Genomic DNA, 23,281 nt, shown 5'->3' with positions numbered 1-23,281 from the left:
TTCTAAGTTGCCCTTCAATACAGTAAATGCACTCATACTGAAAATTAGTATGACAATATAGAAGTTTATTGCTTACCGCTTACTTTTTAAATTAGGCAGATTAAGACTTCCCTTGCCAAAAACCGCTGACAGTGCCATCATTTTGGATTTGAAACAGATGAAATGAGACAGGATAGCCACGGACAGGTGGGGAAGAAACAAAAGATTTCAGTGTTAGTCAGGGCTAGCTGGACGCAGGACAGTTAAAGACAGCAGGGATAGCTCTGGCCCTTAATGGGGGTAGGGAGGGCATTCTGATTTGGTTATTGACAGGGACATTTGATTCAAAAGCGAAAGAATTTATAAGCTAAGATAGTTTTTAGGCGACGGTGGGTTGGCGGAGCGAAGCTGACCAGCTAGGGGTGGGGCAGGATTTATCATAAAATATAATTCACATACTGGTTCCTTTTTTGAAGATTTCTGCATCAATTTACGATCGATACCAAAAGGCAATCAGTACGGGCTGGGCCCGCCCGCTCATGGGGGCCGCCCCAATGAAGACAATCAGCGACTGAGTTGGAGCGATGTCACTTGACCTTGCAAGACCTTTCACAGCCTAGCAGGGCATGAAGTTGGGGTGAAACTTGCGTATTGATGGGATTCAGTGGAAGTTTAATAAAGAGCTTCTGGAAGCGGGGCAGGTTGGATGAAGATCTTCTTTAACAGTTTTTAATGAGAGCTTTTAAAATGTTGCCACCACCTCAAGTAGCAGGTTAAACAGTAATAACTCTCTTACTGACAAAAAGGAGATCTACAATGACAAACAAATGCCTCTCCTGTGCTTCTCCCCTCTGTTTGACTAACAAGAATCCTGTCAAAAGTGCTCACCAACAACACTAAGAGAGGGATGCGACCAGCTAATAAATCAAAGATCCGGCATTCTGTGTGCCCTGGCAGCGCCCTATTCTAGATAATGTGGGCCCTTTCATTTTGCGGGGATACCTGGACACTCTAGCTACTTGAAACTGGGTTCTGATTTTTGGGCTTAGACCGGGGAAAAAGCATTGGACGGATTGGTTGACTATCAATGGAAGGCAATCCTGGGAGTGCTTTTTGGCCTTCAGCCCGGGTTCTTACTCTACTTGCTACGGATCAAGTTTTGTGCCATGTTAAACTCATGGCAACCTTGGGTCACGTTGCTGTGTCCACATTTCACTTCTCAGCCAGCGAAGTCGATGTGTTGACGCTGACTTCGTTTGTTTCGGGTTGCTTTAGGGGGCACAGGGGGAAAAGCCTCGATCTGGCCTCATATCCAGGCTGGTCTGAGGTGGCTTCTTTCTTTCTTTTTTATCTTTTTTTTTTTCTTTTATTACATTTCTAGGAGGACGCTACTCGATGAAGGAGTGATATGGTGAACCTCAGGACTCAGCATTTTAACCCCGGCGCTTACAAAAAAAGGTCAGAGCTGGGAACAAACTGGGGTTGACTTGCCTAGAATTGGTGTAAACAGTATACAACAGCGATTAGGATTATCAGTTCAGTTGGTTGTTGGTGTTGGCGCATAAAAGTGCCATTTACACAGAGGCGATTTTTCGAGCGTCTAAAAAATCGAACAACAGACAACAAAAAAATCACTGCAAAGCCACCATAAAGGCAGTGCTAGTTTTGGTGGGATGGAACAGGAGAAACAATATCTCGTTGGGAGCTGATGTAGCCAACTTAATGGGACAGCGAATTTTACCCAGTCTACCTGACATTCACCTATGATTGTGATAAAAACTAAATGTCAAAAACGGACATCTGACCTGCAAACAGCATTGCCCTTGTATATTTTTGACCAAGTCCACAAATTGAACCCTACTAAGTGAAATTTCCCAACAGAAATTATACCCCTAGAAAAAGACCTTATAGTGTGTGATGTATTAGTGGAGGACTATTACACGGCCCCAAGCTTCCTTGATTTTTTTTTTTTTTTTTTTTTTTCTCAACTAAACCACTTCAGGTCAATAATAATGCTATAATATAAACGTTATTTATGTAGCCATTCATAAGATAGAATGCAGGGGCTCAAAAGTGCCCTTTACAAGAAAGGGAAAATCAAAATAAGACACCGTTATCAAAACAGGCGACATAAGTTAGATTACTTTAACGACACTATGACTATTACCAATAAAACCTGATTATTTGGCAAAGATACATACCAAGACCGTCTTCTGAAAACGAAACTGGACAGCGCGCATTTTCATTGCCCCCATGTTGACGTGATGCACTGTAATTACTTCTAACTATGAACAAGAAATTGAGTGTTATAAAGTCAAACTGCGAAAAATCATAAGGTCATGTTTGAAAGATTTCAAGGCATAACGCACTGGCTTGCATAGCGCAATAAAAACTTCCTCTTAAAAACTTTTTACTTGAAAATATGCAAACAGTTGGTGGCTTTGACAAGCCCGATTGTTGGCATAGATTTCACCCGAAGCCTACCGCAAATGAATTCCTTGGTCAAAAAGCCCACTTATGGCGCAGAGCACATGAGATGGACAGTAAGCTCAGGAGAAAAGGAGTTGAATTTGGCCTTTTCCAAATTCGGATGCCTGAAACTGAGGGGGCCTTGGCGGCTCCAGTGGAGCCGATAATTGCGGCAGCTGCAATTCAAAAATAAATATAATACGGTAGTAAAATTTCGGCCACTTCTACAACTTCTAGACTATGTATCTATGTAGTTGAGTTGTGCCACCAGTGCTGTGAAAAGCGTATTTCGCCCTCACTTCTTGCTGACCTTTTCTGTATTTTTTGCATATTTGTCGACACTTTACATGTTTCAGCATCATTAAACAAATGTTAATATTAGATAAAAGATAACCAAGTAAATACCAAGAATGCCAGTTATTAAATGATGATGAAGCCAGCAAAGCAGCCCCCAGCCTGTATCACCTACAACCACCATGTTTGAGCTGTTTGGTATGTATGCCTTCTTTTTATGGAAATGCCGTTGCTTATTAGTTTTAACGCCAGATGATAACGGGATTGCCACACCTTCCAAAAATGATACTTGTTTGTCTTGTCAGCTCCACGATAATATTTCCCCCTAAAATCTTTGCGGACTCATCACGATGTTTTCATTGGGCCCAAATGTGGAGAAGAGGGCCCCTTTTGTGTTCCTTTTTTGCCGTCAGCATGTTCAATTCGGGGCCTTGCCCAACTCTTCCCGATGGATGCCATTTTTTTGGCCCAGCTCTCTTTCTTATATGTTGGAATCATGAACACTGACCTTAACTGTGAGTGAGGCCTGCAGTTTTTTAGATGTTGTTCTGAGTTCTTTTGTGACTTCTTGGATGAGTCGTCGCTGCGCTCTTGGGGTAATTTTGGGCGGCCGGCCACTCCTGGGAAGGTTGTGGATAATTGGGCTCCAGGTAGAAACCTCCTGAACCACTGAACTAACCGGGAGAAGCTGACTGCAATGACGGCAATGGTGGTGAAGATAACAACTCCCATGATCCCACACTACTTCACCACCCCACCAAACCCCCTAGACCCCATTTAATAATGTTACAAGTTCCCTGGAATAGACTTGAATGTTTGATTTGCTAACCCTGTGAGTGGACATGGTACATACATATTGTATCAAAGAAGGTCTGTGACAAGACATAAACCCCAGTCTCTTACATCAAAGTCAGATACACTAATCACCCATTCACTACCTGTACGCAAACCTTCAACCTTGTTGCATTAAGGACAACATTGTGGCGTGCAGAATCATCCTTTAAGGACTTTGTTTGCTTCATATGGAAGCAACCACCTTTGAACATCCCAAAGCTGAAAGATAGCACTTTAACCTAATAGTGGTTAATGGCTACCTGAAAACATCATGTATTTATGTGAGTCAAATCTGTCAGTCGGAGTGAGTGTGGTCCTTCAGTGTGTCCAGCTCAGGCCACAGCTGGCCCATCAGGCAGGGGGTGGGGTAGGGCAGAGCGGCTGGCCAGCAGTCCTCTGTTTAAATGAATATCAATCAAGCCTCCCAGGCTGAGCCGCCACCCCTCCGTCCGGCTGCGATTGGTTCATAGGAGACCAACCTGGAGTGTCCGGTGGTGAAAGCTGCTCTATCAGTGTCCATTCACTGACAACAATGAAGCTGAATAGCTAATGAGCTCTGTCCAGGCTGAGGTGTCTTCCTCGCACTATTCTCAGAGTAGCTTTGGACATGACCAGCAGCTTCCCGTGGGCCAAACGCCGGACCAGGGAACCTAAAGAATAGCAATGCTTTAATAAAAACAACACACATTTTAGCCTTATTACCAAAGAAGATACATAGTAAGAGGATACGGAATAAGAAGCCTTTCCATTTGGATTACTTTTTCTTTTATCCATTTCATTTTTTAAGGTTCTAAGGGTCAGAGGCTATTACTTCAAGGAGAAGGTTGAAGTGAAGAAACCAAAATGAAACCAAGGATCTTTCTCACCTGCCTGGCAGCTTTCTACTGTTTGAGTAAGTATAGTTTAGCTTTTAATTCTAGGACTGTAGCTTGTTTCAGCTGTTGGAGAGTGCAGGATGAGAACTGGGGGAACTTCACCAAGTGCAGAGAGCTGAGGATGCAGCTGCAGCCCCTACTGTTCTGTTGCTGCTTTGACTTTGACTGGAAGTTCAGTGTTTGAGTTCTTAATCAGTTAAATTCCATAATCATGATCATAACAGCAGCCTTATTGAAGATTTAATTGTTCCACATAGAATCTGTCAGCGAGTCAGTAAGTTAAACAAGAGCTGCTCCACTAGCATATCGTCACTGTATTTTAAGTTATTTCAATTGTTGGGGGGCTTCTGCTCTGTCCTAATTTGCTACTCAGTCCAGATGACTGGAAGCTCTTATCAATATCTACATTGATGTGAATTGATGTTCACTGATCCCCTGCACAAATATGAAATCTCAAAGTGACTGACCAAAGTATCAAGGATAGAAAGTGGAACTAAGCATCAAGTTCCACAACGACTGTGGATCTGACGAACTTCACTTACAATTTGACAAAAATTCCATCTGGTCTTTCCTACATTTAAAGCTACATCTTCTGGCCTTCTCTCATGGAAGGCTGGGAAGCTTCAGGAACACAAAGTGGTGGTACTCTCTGATAAGAACTTTTTGTCAAACTGTTATTTCCAAGGTTGAGAATGAGCCTTCAACATAAATGTACAATGTTGTGGTAAATTAATCCAAACATACCTACATATATAGTCCATTTAAAGCTGTTATATTGAAGATATTAACTAACTTTTTTATTCAAATTCACTGGCATTGTGTCACTTTCTCCCCCCCCAAAAAAGATAAAGAAGGAGGCTATTGAATGGGAATTTATTTGGGGGGAGGAAGGCAGGGGGTCTCCTCCAAATAACATATATAATACAAACCAAAAGACTTTGGTTTGGCTAAGCAAGAAAGTTTGTTCTTGAACTTGGAGATGGTAGTTTTACAAATAAATTAATAAATAATAGCTCAAGGTCCACTGAGAGCATCTAAACAGAAGGCTGTGAAGTGTGAAATCTCCAGAAAAAGTTAGTAAGTGGACCTTGAGTTGAGATTTAATTTTTAACTGTTTAACTTGATCTAATGTAATCTTATATATTTTTGGGGGAAGGGACCCAAAAAACACTTTTTCTGTACCCTGTATCAATTTATTCATATATTCACATGAACAATAAAAAAGAGAATTTAAAAAAATTTAAAACCTGATGGTCAAGTTATCTTAATTTTCCGGTTGTTTTCCAGGTACACATAATAAAACCTTCAAAATTTAAGAAGTTTTAAATGTGAACAAAAAATCTTACAATTCGAGACAAAACAGAGCAGCTTTGCATGAGAAGCGGAGCAGCACAGACAGAGTAGGAGGTTCTGTCTGACCACAGAGTCAGTGACCTCTGACCTTTAGGAGGGGGTAGGGCTCTAGGTCGTCCTGGTCAGCAGAGCAGTCTATGGAGGTGGGGGACCACAAACACAATAGCCCCCCCCCCAAGTCCTCATCCTTCAGTGACCTGACCCACATACCCTCATCTCCATAACACTGCCAGTTTGTGCTCAGATTGAGACCTTATTAAAGATATGTGTGTAAGAGGTAATCCCCCTGCAGCTGCCCATGACCATGTCTTTGACAACGCTCCCCTGTCACGGCTCCTCACTCGATCTCACACTGTCCACAATGGACTAGGCCATCAGAAACACCCCTTGGTTTAATCCACGGCTGTGACACAGAGGGCCTGCGGTGGCTGGGGGTTTCCTGCAGTGTGACAGAAAAGAGGCTAACATCTCAATCTGTGGAGAGTTTAGACTAATGCTAACAGGATTTGAACCATGTAAAGGTACGATAGGAGACTGGAGAGGATCCAACACTAACTTGACAGTATGAGGTGTTAAAATGTACACACTGCTTTAATGGAATTCACTTTTATGAGTCCAGCTTCTTTTGTTACTGGTTTATCAGTTAGTTTGTAAAATCCTCCAGGCTTTATATTTCCAGAGGTAGAGCCTTAGAATTCTAACATCACAATCATACTGCAGAAAACTGTGGAAACATGACTGACTGGCTTCTGTTCACTCTCACAGATGGACCAGACTGGATGAATATGTGCTGAATATAAAACAGCTTCACCAGTAGTTAGTCATGACCAGTAAATTTCCAACTGGTTGGAAAGCATGAGCTAGCTTTGTAACCAGCTTGACCAACGTCATACCAGCCATCAAGTCTTTGACCATCAAACAGCCCCTTAGACCATCAAACCTTTCCCCCACAGTAGATGCACATTAGACCATGGACCCCCAGTTTGAGGAGATTTTGTCTTATGGAATTGATCGAGTATTTTTTTTATTTGTACGTTACAAGATCATAAAGTCTTCATAGTCAATCAATGATCAAACTGGGATCACTATAAATTACATAAATACAAAGGGCCAACCCTATTTCTCTCCTTGTATCAACTTCAAAAAAATTTTATCAAATATTCTATTTATCCTTTTGCTGGGGACCCCCTACAACCCACTTAAGGACCCCAGTTTGAAGATCAATGCCCTAGACCATCAAAAACCAGCATCGATCATTAGCTGGTCTGAGCCTGATGTTTCAGAAGGGAACACTGTGGTTGCACCAGGCAGCTCCCACAGTTTGTGTCACCACGTTTCCTACCTGTGAAATGTGGTGCTGCTGGTGAAGAGCATGGAGCTCGGATGACTTATCTCGGAAAAGGTTTTGGTGAAAATTGTCTCTGTGGATGTTGGACTGAAAACAGACATCTCAGGAGCAGGTCATGTTTCCAGCACAGTCCCTAAGCTGTTATGTTAAAGGATAGGTTCACAATTTTTCAAGTCTGTCTTAAAACAATAAGATAGTCAGGTACCCGTATGAACACTGAAACAGGTTTTGCTTGCTTTAATCATTACTTATTTCCATTCTCTGTGTAAACCTTCCAAGATAATATTAATAATATATTATTGAATTTAAACTGGTAAAATACCAGAATAGGAGCCTATAACTAACAATTATCTTCCTCTACTACTATTATTGTCCCATTAGACTACAGTCTCATTTGTCCAGCTTTCACTGATTTTGCTGTCTCTGTCCTGTGCAGCATCACCTGGCTGTGTCTTAGCTTGAGTGTCCTGCCAGGCATTTTGTTTTTAATGACATTTCCCTAATAAGAGTTGCTGCATCCACTCTGTGAGCTGACACCTCACTGACTAAAAAAGGACAGACAAAGAGGCCTCCTCTTCATCACATTAGAGATTATTGCTTATTGAGCCACCTGGCTGGTGGGGACACTGTTTGGTCAGGCTTTTTAAATCTGCACTGACCATTAGAAATCAGCCCTCCAAATTCAGATGGGGCAGCCTGGGCCCCAGGACCCATGGGGCCAATGTCAGTTTATGCATGGGTAAACATGTTATCAATAGGTCAGGAACGTAAGATATGTTGCTGTGAAAAGACCCAGCCTAATCCCATACTAAGTTTGAATTTAGTATTGTCATTGTATTGGTATAAAATATTCTCACTCACTCCTCATAACATATGATATACATTTTGTATTGTTAATAATCTTGTTTACCTTTTGCTCAGATAGTTTCAGATTTCAATCCAAACTTTTCTTTTATCAAATGTTGACTTCTTTTCTTAAATGAAATAAGGGTTTTGTAGAAAACAGATTTATATTTCTCAAAGTAAGGACCAAAATAGTGTTGTATTATTGTATCCCTGACAGTATCAAAAGACCACACTGAGCTTGCTGAATAATAAGTTGTCTTAAGACTATGCCTGTTATCTGTTTAAACTGCACTTTCAGTCATGGACACAAGCATGTTTTACCTCTGTTCATTTCTTAGAAGCAGTCAGTGTTTAGACATTAAACATGGCATATGACACCTAGCAAGTGAACTAAACAAAGGACCACCAACAGCAACTACAATAGCATGTTTGCGTAACACAGAAGAGAGAACTTGCTGTCTCCAAGCAAGGAGTTTTACTCCCATTAGGAGGACAAAGGAGGAAGCCCTGGGGCAATGTCTTTTCTGCCTGCCCAGCTATTCTAATCTTCCAGCCTAGACCTTCAGCTGCTTGTTTAAACTGAAAGGGAAATATTGCATATTGAATATGCTCTGATTTGTTCATATTTCAATTATCAAACATTTGCGCAAATGATATGTGTGCAGATATGTGCAGCAAATCTATAAAATATGAAGCTCCAACCCTAACTCTAACCCTTAAAGCTTCAGCCTTATTCTCAACCCCAGCCCCTAACTCTATTTTATTTTTAACCCTAACCTTAACCCTTGCAAAGGATTCATCAGAAATATTTCTCAGTTTCATTCCTCTTATCATTCCAGCTAAGGTTGCGTTTCAAATGGAGATGTCTAAAAGGGGGATAGAGGATAAAGGAAAATTAATTGATAAAAGGATTTGTATATGGTACTCAAAACCCCGTTCTCTTGCGCTGTGCCTTTTTTTATGGGGGGTGGAAAGAAATCTGTGAAGTTCAGGGGCAGCAGCTCGCTAAACAATAGCAGCAGAGGCTGGGAGGGTAGCCTAACCCTAACCCTAACCCCCCCCCCCCTGCACCCCTCATCTACACATCCATCCTCCTTACCTCTGACTCTCTCATGACCCCTGAGGGGCTCAGGGTTACAAGCACCGGGTGTTAGTGTGGGGGTTGCTGGACAACCCCCTCCCTTCGAAAAATCTCATTATGGTCCTATCCCTATATTGAAAATGGTCCAATCTCTAATGCTATGCACTTAATCACACCTCATGCAGGTTCAGCTTGTTGGAACTTGCATTTAACTCCTCCAGTCTGGAGCTGCTTTGTTGTCAAACATCCTTCAGTCTTGACACACTGACATTGTCCTTCATCCATCTTAATGCAAAGATTTGAGCCATCACTCGGGAAATCAAATCTCAGAAGTTAGCTCAAAATTGATATTGAGTTTACACTTATTTGGTACACCTGTATCAATCCAATACAACAGACCTTTAATGAATCCTACCTTTTATGAGGATAATCCTACAATCCTACTTTGGAGTTAAGCTATAGTCTATTTTGTCCACTCAAGCCTAAAAAGGACCAAAGAGTGGAATTCACAGCTCTCTCACATGTGCACGTTAAGCTTAAGAAAGATCATAATGATTGCCAGACCGTTGTACTGGACTGCTTTAGATTGTTGGTGTCCCTAATAAACTGTTAACTCAGAACAAACTATAGCTCCCTAGTAACAGGGTTTTGCTCTACCCAGCAACTTACAAAACCCTAGGATAGCATATGATTCTACAACCCAGTGGCTCACTGATATAGATTCTCCTGATTAACAGGCATTTAGATTTTTACTTCAACCAAATGCTGCAGCAGCACCGGAATATGGCCAAGAAAAACATCCTGTAACAGTCTACCCTGGTCCATTCAGGTCCTTGATGCTTGATTACATACCTTAAATTGATTTCCCTTACCTTAAATTACATAACCTTAAGTTACTTTGCCTTTCCATTACTTTATGTTGCCTTACATTACCTTGCATTAGCTAATGTTAACTTACATTGTGATGTGTTCTACTCTAGAATTTTGTCATAGTCAAGCATTATTAGCATTTCATCTTCTGAGATAATATCTAAACAAAAGAACAATATATACTGTATAAGCAACCAGTCTTTAGAAGACATTTTGTAGTGTGTTTTCAGTCTAGTACCTGCTACCTAGACATTGTTATGTTGATTATCAAGTAGGAACCAGGCAGGAAATTCCATGTTAACTTGCATTACTGTTTTAAGAGTCCTGCTATGACATAACCTTGGTTATGAACATCTGACTTACCATAACTGCTGCTCTGCCCCCCGCTCCATCATATTCTCTCCTGCATCAGAGATCAACATTGGCCTTTTAGGCCTCACAGGTTACAACACCATGTGTTCCATAACCGTAGCCACAGAATGCAATTCAAGCCCCCCCTTGGGGGCCCTGAATTTCATTACCAGGCCTGAGGGATGGGAGGCTCAGGGGGGTTGCTGGGCTCTATCAGCCCGTCCAGACGCAGCTGACCAGTAGACCCACACTCCTCTCTGCTGGCTGCATCTGCTGGGTGGGAGATCTCTCATTAAAAGGAGGGCAGATGCTCATTTCTTGATGTGATACATAAGAGAAGCCAATGACAGAGAACATCAGGAGGGGAAACAGTTCTGCTGTATGTTCAGGCTGAATGTTTGCAAGCTCCTTGGCTGTATTAAGTGACAATCTATAATCAGACTGTGTTATAAAACCTCTAAGCCATTTCCTCAACTACCTTATCAAGGAGGAGTCATCAACCTGCTCATATCTATATGCAATGCCATGGTACATCCATCCATACTTTTTATCAGGGTAAACAAACAGAAAGCAGTTATGCTTAATGTAACTGCTTGTGGAGGATATTTTATCCATGTTTACACTGATTTATTTCATTTGCGTGTGCGGATGTAAGACAAGGTAGCTCTAGTGGCATTTAGGAGGTGTCCATCCATGCAGATAGTTTTGGTTTTATTTGTCCAGGTTTTGAGATATCTGTCCCTGACATCTCTGCCTCCAGCACAATACAAAGGAGGTAATTACAGTTTTATCTGCAGTGCTTACAGCATTGAAAAATTCCAAAAGTTCAACATTAACATCTGTTTCCATAATCAGTGTAGAGTAACCAGGACTCTGGAAGTTTATCTGATTTTTCAATGCCATGAGAACCACAAACCAAATTTATTGCATTGTTGTTGAGGCAGAAGTCTCAGAGATATATAGGCCCACTGTATTTAAAAAACTGAACCTTACCATTAGTGTTATCTGTATTTGGAGTTAGCGCTAAAGGTTTTGTTTTTAATGAAGAATAAAAATCAATGGGAATATAAATGGGCACTGACAAACAATGATGTTCAACATATTAGCAAACAGCTTCTGCTGTCCTTCAGAGTGGAAATGAACTTCACTGGGAACAGAAATATACAAAATGACTGAAGCCAACCCAAAGTCAAGTTCAGCTGCAAGCGGCTGCTGGATGGTGGCTAGATAACAAAAAAACTCTCAGCTGGCCTTAAGAATAGGGTACATTTGGTTGAACAAATGCAAGACTCCATAATGACACTGATAAGGCATTATGCAGGTTCAAGTGCAACTCTGATTGTTTGCCTCACAGCTGGGAGGGAAAGCGGCTATTGCAAGGGTTCAAGGTTCTTTGCATATGAGGACATTAACACCAAAAAAGATTGGGGAGACTGGGAGTGTAACCAAGGTCACGGAGAAGAGGGGACAAGGGTGACGAAGAGAGCTCTGGTGGCATGGGAAAGTCACCTCAGAGATGGATCTGAAAGGACGGGAAGAGATGGGAGGGGTGAAGGGGATGCATAAGAAGGGGCAGATGGTGCCCTGGGGTGCATGGTGGCTGACGGGATCTTTTACAGAGGTTACTGTGGGTTGGGTGCAAATAAGCATAGTCACAACACTATTGTCACAATTGGCCCCTGCTTCAATGGAGGCGCTCCTAACTTGACCCCTGCAACCCTTGGCAGTGTTCTCCTTCCAGCTCGGGTATTGTTGTTGCCCTCTCTGGCTGGATGGCTCGCTGGCATTCAGCCTCCATTGTGGCTCATCTTCAGTAAAAGCGTTATAGGCTGCAAAACCAAATGCGCCATCAATCAGATGAAATAGTTTTTGGTGTTGAGTGAGGTTTTTCGGACAATTTGGGTAGGGTTCCCTGAGGCTTGATGTCTGGCAAAGAAGCCTCCCCCTGTGCAATTGTCTCTGGAACCATGGGATGTTTGTGTGTTGAAGATGAAAAATTGATTGAAATTTGTATAATCCGCCATCATTTTCCTATGTGTTAATACGAAACACTCCCGCAGTTCAAGGTTGCTTTCCCACATACAACCCATTCCATGACATCTAAATTACATCCAGCAGTGAAACTGACTGGATTCTTAAAGGTCCAGTGTTTAACATTTAGGATTTAAGCTCTATTGTCAGAAATCTCATTTGTATAGCGCCAATTCATAACAGAAGTTATCTCAGGATACTTTCAAATAGAGCAGATCTAGACTAACAACAACAAGAAGATGAGTGATAAAGCCTTTCTCTCTCTGATAACCTGTGTTTCTCTCTTCACCTGTGCCTGCAGGTGTCTGTCTGGCCTCGGAGCTGTCTTTCCTGCTGGAGCCCAACGATGTAATCGCGGTGAGGGATCGCCCGCTCATGCTGGACTGCCAAGTGCAGGGTGAGGAACCGATCATGGTTACGTGGCGTAAAAACGGGGTGCCTTTACCCACCAGCCCGCGGGTCCGGGTGCTGGCGAACGGCACACTGTTCATCCAGAGCTTCCAGAAGCGCAGAGAGGGGAGCGACGCGGATATGGGCGAGTACGACTGTGCTGCCCAAAATCGCTACGGCTTACTGGTCAGCCGCAAGGCCAAAGTCCTTTTGGCATGTAAGTAACGCAGAACATGACTGATACTACCTGTACACTTTTTTTGCCACGCAATAACATGTTGTTTGGAATGATAATATTACTCACAGATGGGACAAATTATTGGTTCACAGTGCAAATGAATTGAGTAGGAACACCTACTTTTTCTGCCTCTTGAAAGGAAGATTTTCCTCTACACTGTCGCCAAGTGCTTGCTTATGGTGGAAACTGTTGGGTCTCTTGTAAATAAATGTATTTGCAGTATGGCCTATAGACCTGCTTTATTTGAAAAGTGTCCTTATATAAAGACCCTTGTCCATAGTGCTACTCAAATTCTGGTGGACTGAGCCTGAAAAAATGTTTGTTTTTTAAACTGCAAAGTTTAAAAGAAAAAGGCTTGACTGTGATGATCTTGTAAAGCCAGCAGCCTAGCTACTACACTGTAGAAACCTAATTTTGTAATTTTTATTTAGTACTCTAAAACAAAAGATCTAGTAAAAAGTAGGCGACTTAATCAGGAATGTTTCCTTAACTTACAAGTTAGGTAAGTAAGTAAGTTAAGTTAGTGTCATATAAAATTACTAGTAAAAGCTGCTAAATAAAGAATTTTATTTAACTTTCTTTTCATTTCTTAACTTTTTCGATGCAATCCAAACAATTTTTTTGAGTTACAATAACTTACTGCATTACAGTGTAGCTGTTATAATATTATAACATTTTATTTAGATTGCACTAAACTTAATAATGCTGTTTTTGGAGTGGACACATCACATTTTACAGCCAGCTATGTAACAAAAAAGAACTTTCGAAGAATGGGACGCTTAAATTAGCATAGTTTGCACACCCTTCTCTGTTTAATAAACGTACATACATATTGTAGTCTTTCTTCTCTGAGCTGATCAAATGCTGTTCTGTAGGTCCAGTTTCTTGCTCTGTGGTGCTTTGCCCTAGATATCAAACATATCCAGGAGGAATGATTCTAACTTGTAATAAAAAGTGATTTATCTTAAAACTTTGTGTGTGTGTGAGGGGCATTTGATAAAGGTTCTCATGTCTACCCAAACACAGATAAGTTCATAATAATGACCTTCATTGAAGTGATTTAGATTTGATGGCTGCTCTTTTGAAGACAACACTTCCTCAGGCATTTTAATATCCATATCCCTGCATTACCCACAGGCCATAAACCTGCACAGGGAGCATAGGATGCCCCACAGATAGTCGCCGCATGTTCCTTTTTTTCTGTCAAAACATCCCATAGTCTGTTATAAATAACGCTCCACATTGGGAACACCTCTGCATCATACTTGGCAACCCAAGCCCCCCTCTGACCCTTTGATGCTTTGTTGTCAGAGGGAACAGGCGCCCTGGTTCAAACACAGCAGCCTCTCATTATGGACAACCTATAAATTACACTGCATGTACTCTACTGTACATGTGCTGAACACACACACAAACACACACACACCTGTACTACTTGAGTGTACAACCCCCCCCCCCCCTCGCTCAGTCCAATAAAACCAAGGGTTTAAGGGTAATCCGGGAGAATTATGGCTATCTGGAGGTGGTCTTAGTTCAATGCAATGAGTTGCTATGGTGATGCTCTCTCATTTGTAGACCCCTCCTCTATGGTATACACCCTTATTGATTATGGCCACCAGGTTATTAGGATGCTGTTTTAGGCTATTCTAAACCTTCAGTGGGAATTATGCCACATCTAGCCTTTGGGTATACAAAATATGCCAAAGAATGGTGAACAAAACTGTGCATATGAACATATGTAATGATTTACAGCAACAAAGGCACACATAATTTTGAAAAGGATTGTAAGATAGCTAAGACAAATCTATTTCAAGCCAAAACTCAAAGGTTTGAATGAAATTCATCAATTCAAATGGTAATATTAGTTTTGGATTATATATGCTGCTCATTTACTGATGTACCTTCCTGAGCCCCTTAGGGGACACATAATAGAAAGAAAATGCTTTAAGAACAAAAGGCTGAGAGAAAATCTCTCTCCATGTTTTTCCTCATCAACTCTTATTGTATGTTTACGGATTTTATGTAGATAGTGATATATTAAAGAGCTAGGAGACAACTCATGCTCAAAACATCTTAAAAACTCCACAGGCACAGTTTGACTTTCTTTTATAAAACTAGTTTTCTCATATTCCTCCAGAGCCACAGAAGACCAACTGTTTTCACAGTAACCATGGTAAACTGGTAACTGCCCCTTCAGGGTTTTAGAATGTTCTCAAAGTATTTTCCCCATAAGGCTGATCTTTGCGTGTTCTGCTCCTCAGCTCTTCCTAAATTCCACACCCACCCTGCATCCATGTCCGTGGACGAGGGAGGAGTCGCACGCTTCCAGTGTCAGATCAATGGGGTGCCTGAGGCCAACATTACCTGGGAGAGAGACAGAGTACCACTCAACACCACCGACAACAGGTAGCACCACACACAACACCATACAAACTTAACTGTTGACATGCGACTGCTACACACTGGTATTTTCCTAACTAACTTCCTAAATTAGTATATAATTCTGCCTACATATGGTTGGACACACAGTACACACATCTGAGATTTAGTTGCTTGCGAGTGGTGACTACTTGTTTCACCACGAAAACTGAAATCAATTACAACTGACATGAGTTTGAACTGAACAGCCACCTTTCTAGCCTACATGTCATTGCAAGCTGCAAACTGCCCTCATCAGATAGTGTACATTAAAGTGCACTTGTACATCACAGTGCACATTCATTTGGCCACCTACTATAACCTACCCAAATACCTTGTGTGCTAGTTTGGGGTGTAACATTTATATACACACACATTTGTTTAGCATATTTGAACCAGTTTCCAGTGGCTAACCTGTAGCCTGACCTCCCCGTCCTATCCAGATACACTCTCCTGCCAATGGGTATCCTCCAGGTGACAGGCGTGAGGCAGGTGGATGCTGGGGTTTTCCGCTGCGTCGCCACCAACATCGCCAACACTCGCTCCAGCCACGAGGCCACGCTCAACATCACTGGTAGGTGGACACACATGTAGCATGTAATCATAGTAGTTAGAAAAAAAACTCTATGGCGAGAACAACGGTTAGCTAGCTACATGCCTATATGTGTTATGGAATGTGTCCATTTACCTGTAGAGGTTCTCACTGCAGTACCTTTGAAGTTGTCCTTGTACAGCCCTCCTAACACTGCAGCATCAGCTTTTGATTTGATGACTTTAGACTTAACTTTACATAATCAAAAAATACTTTATTGGACTTGAGACTTGAAAATACTCGATACCTTGCCCCAAGTACAAAGATTTAAAACATATGTTAATTAAAAAGGTAAAAAGTTAATAATTCCCAGCAAGTTGGCCTGCAATTCCCCAGCTCGTCATGGTGTAGTAGAGAACCATTAAGAACTGACGTTACTGAGCGCCAGTTGTAAAAAATTATACTTGAGACTTGACTTGCCAAACAATGAATAGGGCCCACCTCTGGTATTTTCATCCATATTTACCTTACCTTTATCTTCCTTTGTTGTTCCAGGTGGAGCTCCCAGAATCTACAAAGAGCCCGTCATCCTGTCAGGACCCCAGAACCTGACCATCACAGTCCATCAGACTGCCATCTTGGAGTGTATTGCCACAGGAAACCCAAGGCCTATTGTTTCCTGGAGCAGGCTAGGTACCACTGGAGCATTCTAATAGAGTCTATATGACAGTAGGAGGTTAGTTATTAACAGGTTTTAAGTTTTGTTTCTCTCTGTATCTCTTTGTCTGTGCGTCAATCAGACGGCCGCTCCATCGGGGTGGAGGGCATCCAGGTTCTGGGGACAGGGAACCTGATGATCTTGGATGTCTCCCTGCAGCATTCCGGTGTGTACGTGTGTGCTGCCAATCGGCCCGGCACCAGAATGAGACGTACTGCAGTCGGAAGACTCGTGGTACAAGGTGAGAGCGTATGAAGAGTACTGCTGCTGGCCCGGTAGAGCTCCTCACTGGACACCAGTACTGGCAACTGGTTTTGTGTTGATTAACTCTACAGACGAGGCTTTTTTGTACAGGGTAACAGTCTTTGGAAATACACATCTTTGCTATCATATCTATACCAGGAGAGAATAATCTCTATAATTTCTCTGTGTCCAGTACAGACTAAAACTGCTGAGGTTACAAGTCTAAATTACCCCAGTGCAACCCCCTGTCTCTGAAATGTATGACTAGCAGGCAGAACAGCATTAGCACTAGAATGAATGCTGTTTTAAACCCCACTTTAAGGGTAAAGGTAAGGAATATGATTTCTGGTGGATACTAATGCTAAATCTCTTTTGCATGCTAAAACTTGTTAAGTAACAATATCAGAATGGGCCTTAAAAATCCATCACAATTGTAACTGAAAGATGTAAACCTCATTATTAATTCCACATTTCCAGGGTAACAAGCTGCATTTAGCCTAGCCTAGTTTGGCTCTGCTCCATACAGCTACGTCAAAAGTGAAAATATGCACTTCCCATGAGGGCTGCAACTAATGATTATTTTCATTATTGATTCATCTGTGAATCATCTTTCATTTTCTCGATCAATCGAACAGTTTAAGACAGTTTTAAAAGATTAATTTATTAGTTGACAACTGATCAACTAACCATTGCAGCTCTACTTCCAGCAACTCTAAAGATGTATTGTTTACAAGTTGGCTAGTTGCAAGTTAAGCTAATTAGTACTAATTATTAATATTCACTGTAGTCTTTTAACCTGCCAATACCAGGACTTGAGAAATGCTGTGCGCTGTCACTAAGTCATTAATATTTTTTCCACAAAGCTAGACTAGCATTTTAGCCTTGTTTCCATTCTTTGTGCTAAGCTAGGATAAATATGTCCTGGCCCTGTCTCTGTACTAGACACACAGAGATGAAACTGATCTGAGACATCTGTGTCTGGGGAAGCTACTTTCAAAATGTTTGACTGTTCCTTTAATATAAAACACATCAATGCATTGCAGAAACTAAAGATAGATGATCTATAAACATGCAGAAACGCTCATGTGATCACACTGTTTTGTTGACTGACCATCTGATACAGATACATCTCCAGCATTCATGAAGCCATTGTTGCAGCCTTTGTTTAATTACTTACTAGACCTCCATGATAGATCCTGTGTGAGTGTGTGTGTGTGTATCCATATTAACTGGTGGTGAGGGGAGGGGGAAGGAGAGGGTCAATAGCAAAGCTCCACCCTTTCTTCTCACCTTTGCCCTTGGCTGTTTAGTGGGGGGTGGAGGCTGGAGCATGGACCCGCTGTATGGTGACACTATTGGTGTGACCCCTCCCCACCTCCACCACACATATGCACACCCCTTCCACTTCCTTTCTAACAATTAAGCACTGACATCAGTGTTCAGCTGGGTGTGTATGTGTGGGGGAGCAGAGGGCTCTCCATGACATGTACTCATCCATCACCCTACAGATGTCCACAGTCTCAGCCCGCTTATATTTTTCACTGTTATTAGCTGTTCTTTAATTGGCTGTCCTGAGGCCAGCTCAATTAGCAGCTCACCTCCCAGAGTGTTAGAGGACGCACAGAAATACGTGGAGTGTGATGTTGTTAATTACCAGGATATGTTTGGAGATGATGGAGGTGTGTTTTCTATTTCACTGTATCTCAGGAGGAAATACTATAGTTATTACTCCACTATATCACCACACTGAATCAACGATTGAGAAAATGATATAAATGAATATATATTCTCCGTTTATAACATCAAACAATACATTGCATTTGAAATATAAACCATAAAAAGAGCAGGAGCACATTTCATTAGATTTCTTGTAATCTCAGTGACATAAATCAATATGCATAGAATTCAGCTTTGCCCTCATCCATCCATCCATCCCCTGTGTTCCTGTTTTGTCCGACTCTCTGACCAGATCAATCAATACTTTCCCCTGTCACTCTCTCAAAGTGATTGGCAGTGCCTCTGGTGCAGGGGAGGGGAATTATAGCTCTAATATATTCATTAATTTATTGATCAATTTCTCTTTTTTTGGAGTTGAGAGAGGTTTTGGCTTTGGGCATCCTACAATGTGCTTTACAGAGCTCCAAAGGTTGAGTTGAGAGTTAAAATGTGCTCATCATTCTGCAGCAGTGCATCCCAAATCAGAATATTACCCCCAAAACTGGGGTAGCAGAGAGCTGGGATTAGTTTTACTAACTGCTTAAATGACACTGGGTCATTGTAGGAAGTACTATGATGATATGATCCTGTTGAAACTAAGGATGTGTGTGACAGTGAGGAAAGCAGAAAGCTGTGCAATTCAGTACTCAGACTTCCCACACTGTGTTTGACACTGAAGTTAAACATGCATGGGCAGGGTTGGGAGGGTTACTTTAAAAATATAATCCAATACAGTTATTTATTACCTCTTGGAAATGTAGTCAGTAACCTAATTAATTAATACTAAGTATCACAGTATTAGTAAGTAATGTAACTGTGTAACATGATTGTTTTCCGTTACTTTTGAAGACATACTTTTCATGTACAGTATTTTAAAATTGTAATCCTTGTTATAATACCCAAAATTTAAAACTTAAATTTAACCCTAATCTGATTATTTTTCTTCCTTTTTTTGTAACTTGATTAGCATGTTACATGTAATCCATTACTGTGCATGGGTATGGAATCAACAAGAAGTCACCTTTCTATCGATACACCTTTCTATCGATACATTTGTGCACAAATTTTAAGACATTCTTGTATTTTGTAAATGTTACAAATCTTTTCTACACATTCACAAACTTATTTTCGCATATATTGAGGAAGTGGGATGTACAACCACAGGCTCATTTCACAAGCTCAAAATCATATTGACCATTGTTTGAGCCCATAGTTTTTCTTCTTGTTGCTACAGTGTGCTGTTTGAATGCTGTATATGCAGAGTTTGACACTAAAAGGATGTTTTCATATTCATCTGCTGACAGTGGAAAGTTTCTCTGTACTCTAAAATCAGATTTTAAGGGGCGGAGCCCACCAGCATGGTTTGTGATATAACAAATAGTTTGAAAGTAGCAATACTGCACATTCATAGATTCCGGAATTTATATTGAGATAGAAGGAGTAGATGGCTTTTAAAGGTTTTTAATGAGGAAATTATATTCTATCAGACACACATTCTTGTTCCAAGCAGATTTTTTGGACATTGTAATACATCTTTGCAGGGGATATTTCATTTTTGCAAATACAGTGCCCAAGTTAGATGATAGTAAATTGTCTCCTCTTTCCCTGGTCATCGTTTGTGACAGTCAGGTCTTCTGTTAGTGACTCACAGCTGAAGTCAAGTTCAGTGAGGCTGGCTGCTGTTTGTGTTTGTAGTGCAAAGGCTGGCAGAGGTCACAACTTTCACACAGTCTCCATGGTCATGGTCAGGGCCAAGGGACAAAGAGGACAACAGACGGAGAGACAAAAAGTGGAGGACAAGTAGACGGTCAATGCTGGATGCAAGGTGCAGTGGGGGAGGGAGTGTGCGAGTGGAAGGGAATAGGCGGGTTGAGGAATGACCCTTGAACCCTGACCTCGACAGAAGGATTCAGGGCGCACGGAAACGGTTGGAACGGACAGATAGGGAGGTGGAGGAAAGAGGAGGTGTGGTCTCTGGGTTCATTAGGGAGGGCTGGAAGATGGATAGCATCCCAGCTGAGGGGTGAGGGCAACCAGGGTGTCACCACATAGAGGGAGACACAAAGGATGGCCAGCCATATTGGAGGAGGTGCGTCAAATATGCCTGTCCCTCCCTCCGTCCATTCCTCCCTCCATTCCTTCCTCCTCATGTTTGTTCACGTTTTTGTCCAAGGGCTTCAGCTTACTTCTCACATTTTATATGAACATCAGCACCAAAATCTTACCCTCACTGAGGAGATGAAGTGTCACAGACTGGTAACTTCTTGCCCAAATGTGTTGACAGATATGGCATATGCATATTAGGTAATTTACTGCAGGCATCCAACCCAAGTAAATTAGGTTGACCCAACAGAATTGCTTAATCCTAATTTGTTCTTGTTGGACCAACATGGGTTGATTTCATTCATTTACATTTTCTTTTTATCATATCCAACAAACATGATTCAATCATTTAATTAACACAAAAACAATAGACTTATTTCATAGCAAAGCATATTAAGACTATAATTAATGTACTTCCTTACTTACTATCAATAAGCAGTAATTGGGAGGTTGTTGAGAGAATACTCTTAGTTAATGGCCTAGTAGCTGTAGAACATGGTCATGCAGAATAAGGCATTAATAAGTGCTTTATAATGACTAATAAAGAGCCAGTATGCTAATATTAATCCTAAACAACTATTTAACAGCGAATATGTGTACCTTAATATCAAGAGTTACAATTAATTAATTAACAATTAATTTATTTAATATAGCGCTTTAAAAAGGTGCTGAGAGTCACTTTACATGGTAATGGAAATATCGGCATCAGGATTTTACTGATTTCAGCAATTCTCTCAACTGCTCATAAACTGCACTCTTTAGGATACAGTGAAGTAACTACTAATGTAATTTCCTGATTCTTTCCGAAAAAAAAACGAAATAAAGTTGTCACAATGCCTTCTATCTATCTGTCTAGAACTGGTACCAGGTTATATTGTTAGTATTTAAACACTGCTCATGCACCAAAATATAAAGTTTACTGATTGTTTTTATGTGGAAAATGTAATTAGGAAAATATAAATCTAATGCGCCAAGGGCCTGTCCAAGCAGTGGACAGATGTATGGATCCCCACCCCCAACCCCAAACAAGCGGCAAACAATAGGGGTGGAAGGTAATAAGATGAGGTGCAGGCGTGGTGAAACTCAAGGTCAACAGAATCACTGATCGATACAGGGTATCGATCCACTGATGAATGGTCAGCTGAGGACGCCTGACACTTTCTAACGGGACAACTGAACAGATGAAGGGGTGTGTGTGGACATTATCCCCCCGAGAGATAATGTCCACACACACAAAGAGAGAGCGAGAGAGCACGGTCTCATGTACAATGTAACAATTGAGGAAGTTGAACTTGATTTTTTTATCAAATATGTTGCTGTTTTGCACATTAATCCCATTTACTACCAATAACATTTACTATGAGACATGCTGCAGTGCTTTACACAAACGAATGTGTTGCCTCTGAATGTGTCCACTTATTTTAATGTGTCATGAAAATCAACTTTGGGAGATTTTGGTACATAAGCCATAACAGTCAAACCAGTCTGCTTTTAAAACTGCATCACATATCATACCACGGCCACCAAAAGTACTGTTCTTCTCAGTTTTGATCGGCCCACAGCCGGTCATTGAATCAAACTGTTTTGAAATAAACTAGTAGGAAAACTTCAACTTTAAGTTTTACAACAACAGTTCACTCATTTAGTGAAGACAGTTGCCTCGAAATTATGCGTTATCTCAATTCTGAAGGATAATCATCTCACTGTTTTACAGTGTACACATCCAGATAGCTTCCTGCATCTCGAGCAACGTTTCTGCACATTGGTGTCCATACTTTTATTGAACAGTAAGGATTAGCTGTGGTGAATGCAGCATAAACACACACAGGAATCAGTAACCTTCCTGCAGTTATTGTGTCTGTTATTGTTATGTATTGAATATAATATGGAAATGTGTCACTTAGTCAGTTTACTCAATGATAGAAAAGGGGTCCCTTAAGGAAAAAGGTTTGGAATCACTGATGTAAGCTACTAATACATAAACTGGACTTCCTGTCCCTGCCTCTAGGTCGCACTGTTTCTGCTCTCCAGAAATCTAAGTGGTCTGACTGACAGGAGAAAGACAGATCCCCACTCGCAGTGATGAATGTGTCCTTATTGAAATGGTCATCTATAGGTGGATGGTTGGGGGGTTAAGGGGGTTGGGGGGTCACAGTGGGTGTTGAGGTCAATAGATCAATGAGATGCTGAGCGTGGGTTGAAGTTGGGGGGGGGGTTTAGGGCTTAAGGAGCAGTGCCTATATCCCAGCATACTATATATGCATGTCTATTGTGCCTCTGATATTGAACTGGGTGTCAGGAGGAGCAGTCAACCCTGCATCTGTCCAGTGTCTGTGTGTGTTGTAAAGGGACCTGACTATACTCTGGGGTTTGAAGAGACACCCTTGACATATGAAGTTGAAGCACAGACTAGTAGCAATAACACTGTTATCACCAATTACAAGCTGCAGTTGGTAATTTTTGTAAAAATTAAAAAAAAGTTTTTGTTATATTTACTGAAACTTTCTCTAGATAATCTGTGAAAAAAATCTGGTTCCTCTGGCTCCTCCTAGTGCTCCTAATGGTATTTGCAAGAATCCATTGGGCTGAATG

At 41.3% G+C, this 23,281-nt stretch overlaps 1 protein-coding gene across 1 annotated transcript in view; it reads left to right on the top strand.

Annotated features, from left to right (window-relative positions):
• Positions 1 to 23,281, top strand: part of si:ch211-57n23.4 (immunoglobulin superfamily DCC subclass member 3) — a 52,827-nt gene that overhangs the window by 20,139 nt on the left and 9,407 nt on the right. Inside the window, exons 3-8 of the mRNA XM_035681011.1 lie at positions 7,483 to 7,528; positions 12,621 to 12,938; positions 15,221 to 15,365; positions 15,821 to 15,951; positions 16,465 to 16,602; positions 16,710 to 16,868. Coding sequence (XP_035536904.1) covers positions 7,483 to 7,528; positions 12,621 to 12,938; positions 15,221 to 15,365; positions 15,821 to 15,951; positions 16,465 to 16,602; positions 16,710 to 16,868 — 937 coding nt within the window. The remainder of the gene's footprint in view (positions 1 to 7,482; positions 7,529 to 12,620; positions 12,939 to 15,220; positions 15,366 to 15,820; positions 15,952 to 16,464; positions 16,603 to 16,709; positions 16,869 to 23,281) is intronic.

Source organism: Morone saxatilis, unplaced genomic scaffold (genome assembly GCF_004916995.1).
Source record: "Morone saxatilis isolate NCDOM2014 unplaced genomic scaffold, NCSU_SB_2.0 Contig9, whole genome shotgun sequence".
Classification (NCBI taxonomy): Eukaryota; Metazoa; Chordata; class Actinopteri; family Moronidae; genus Morone; species Morone saxatilis.
The sequence above is the reverse complement of the archived record's forward strand: the minus strand, read 5'-3'. Positions and strand labels throughout refer to the sequence as shown.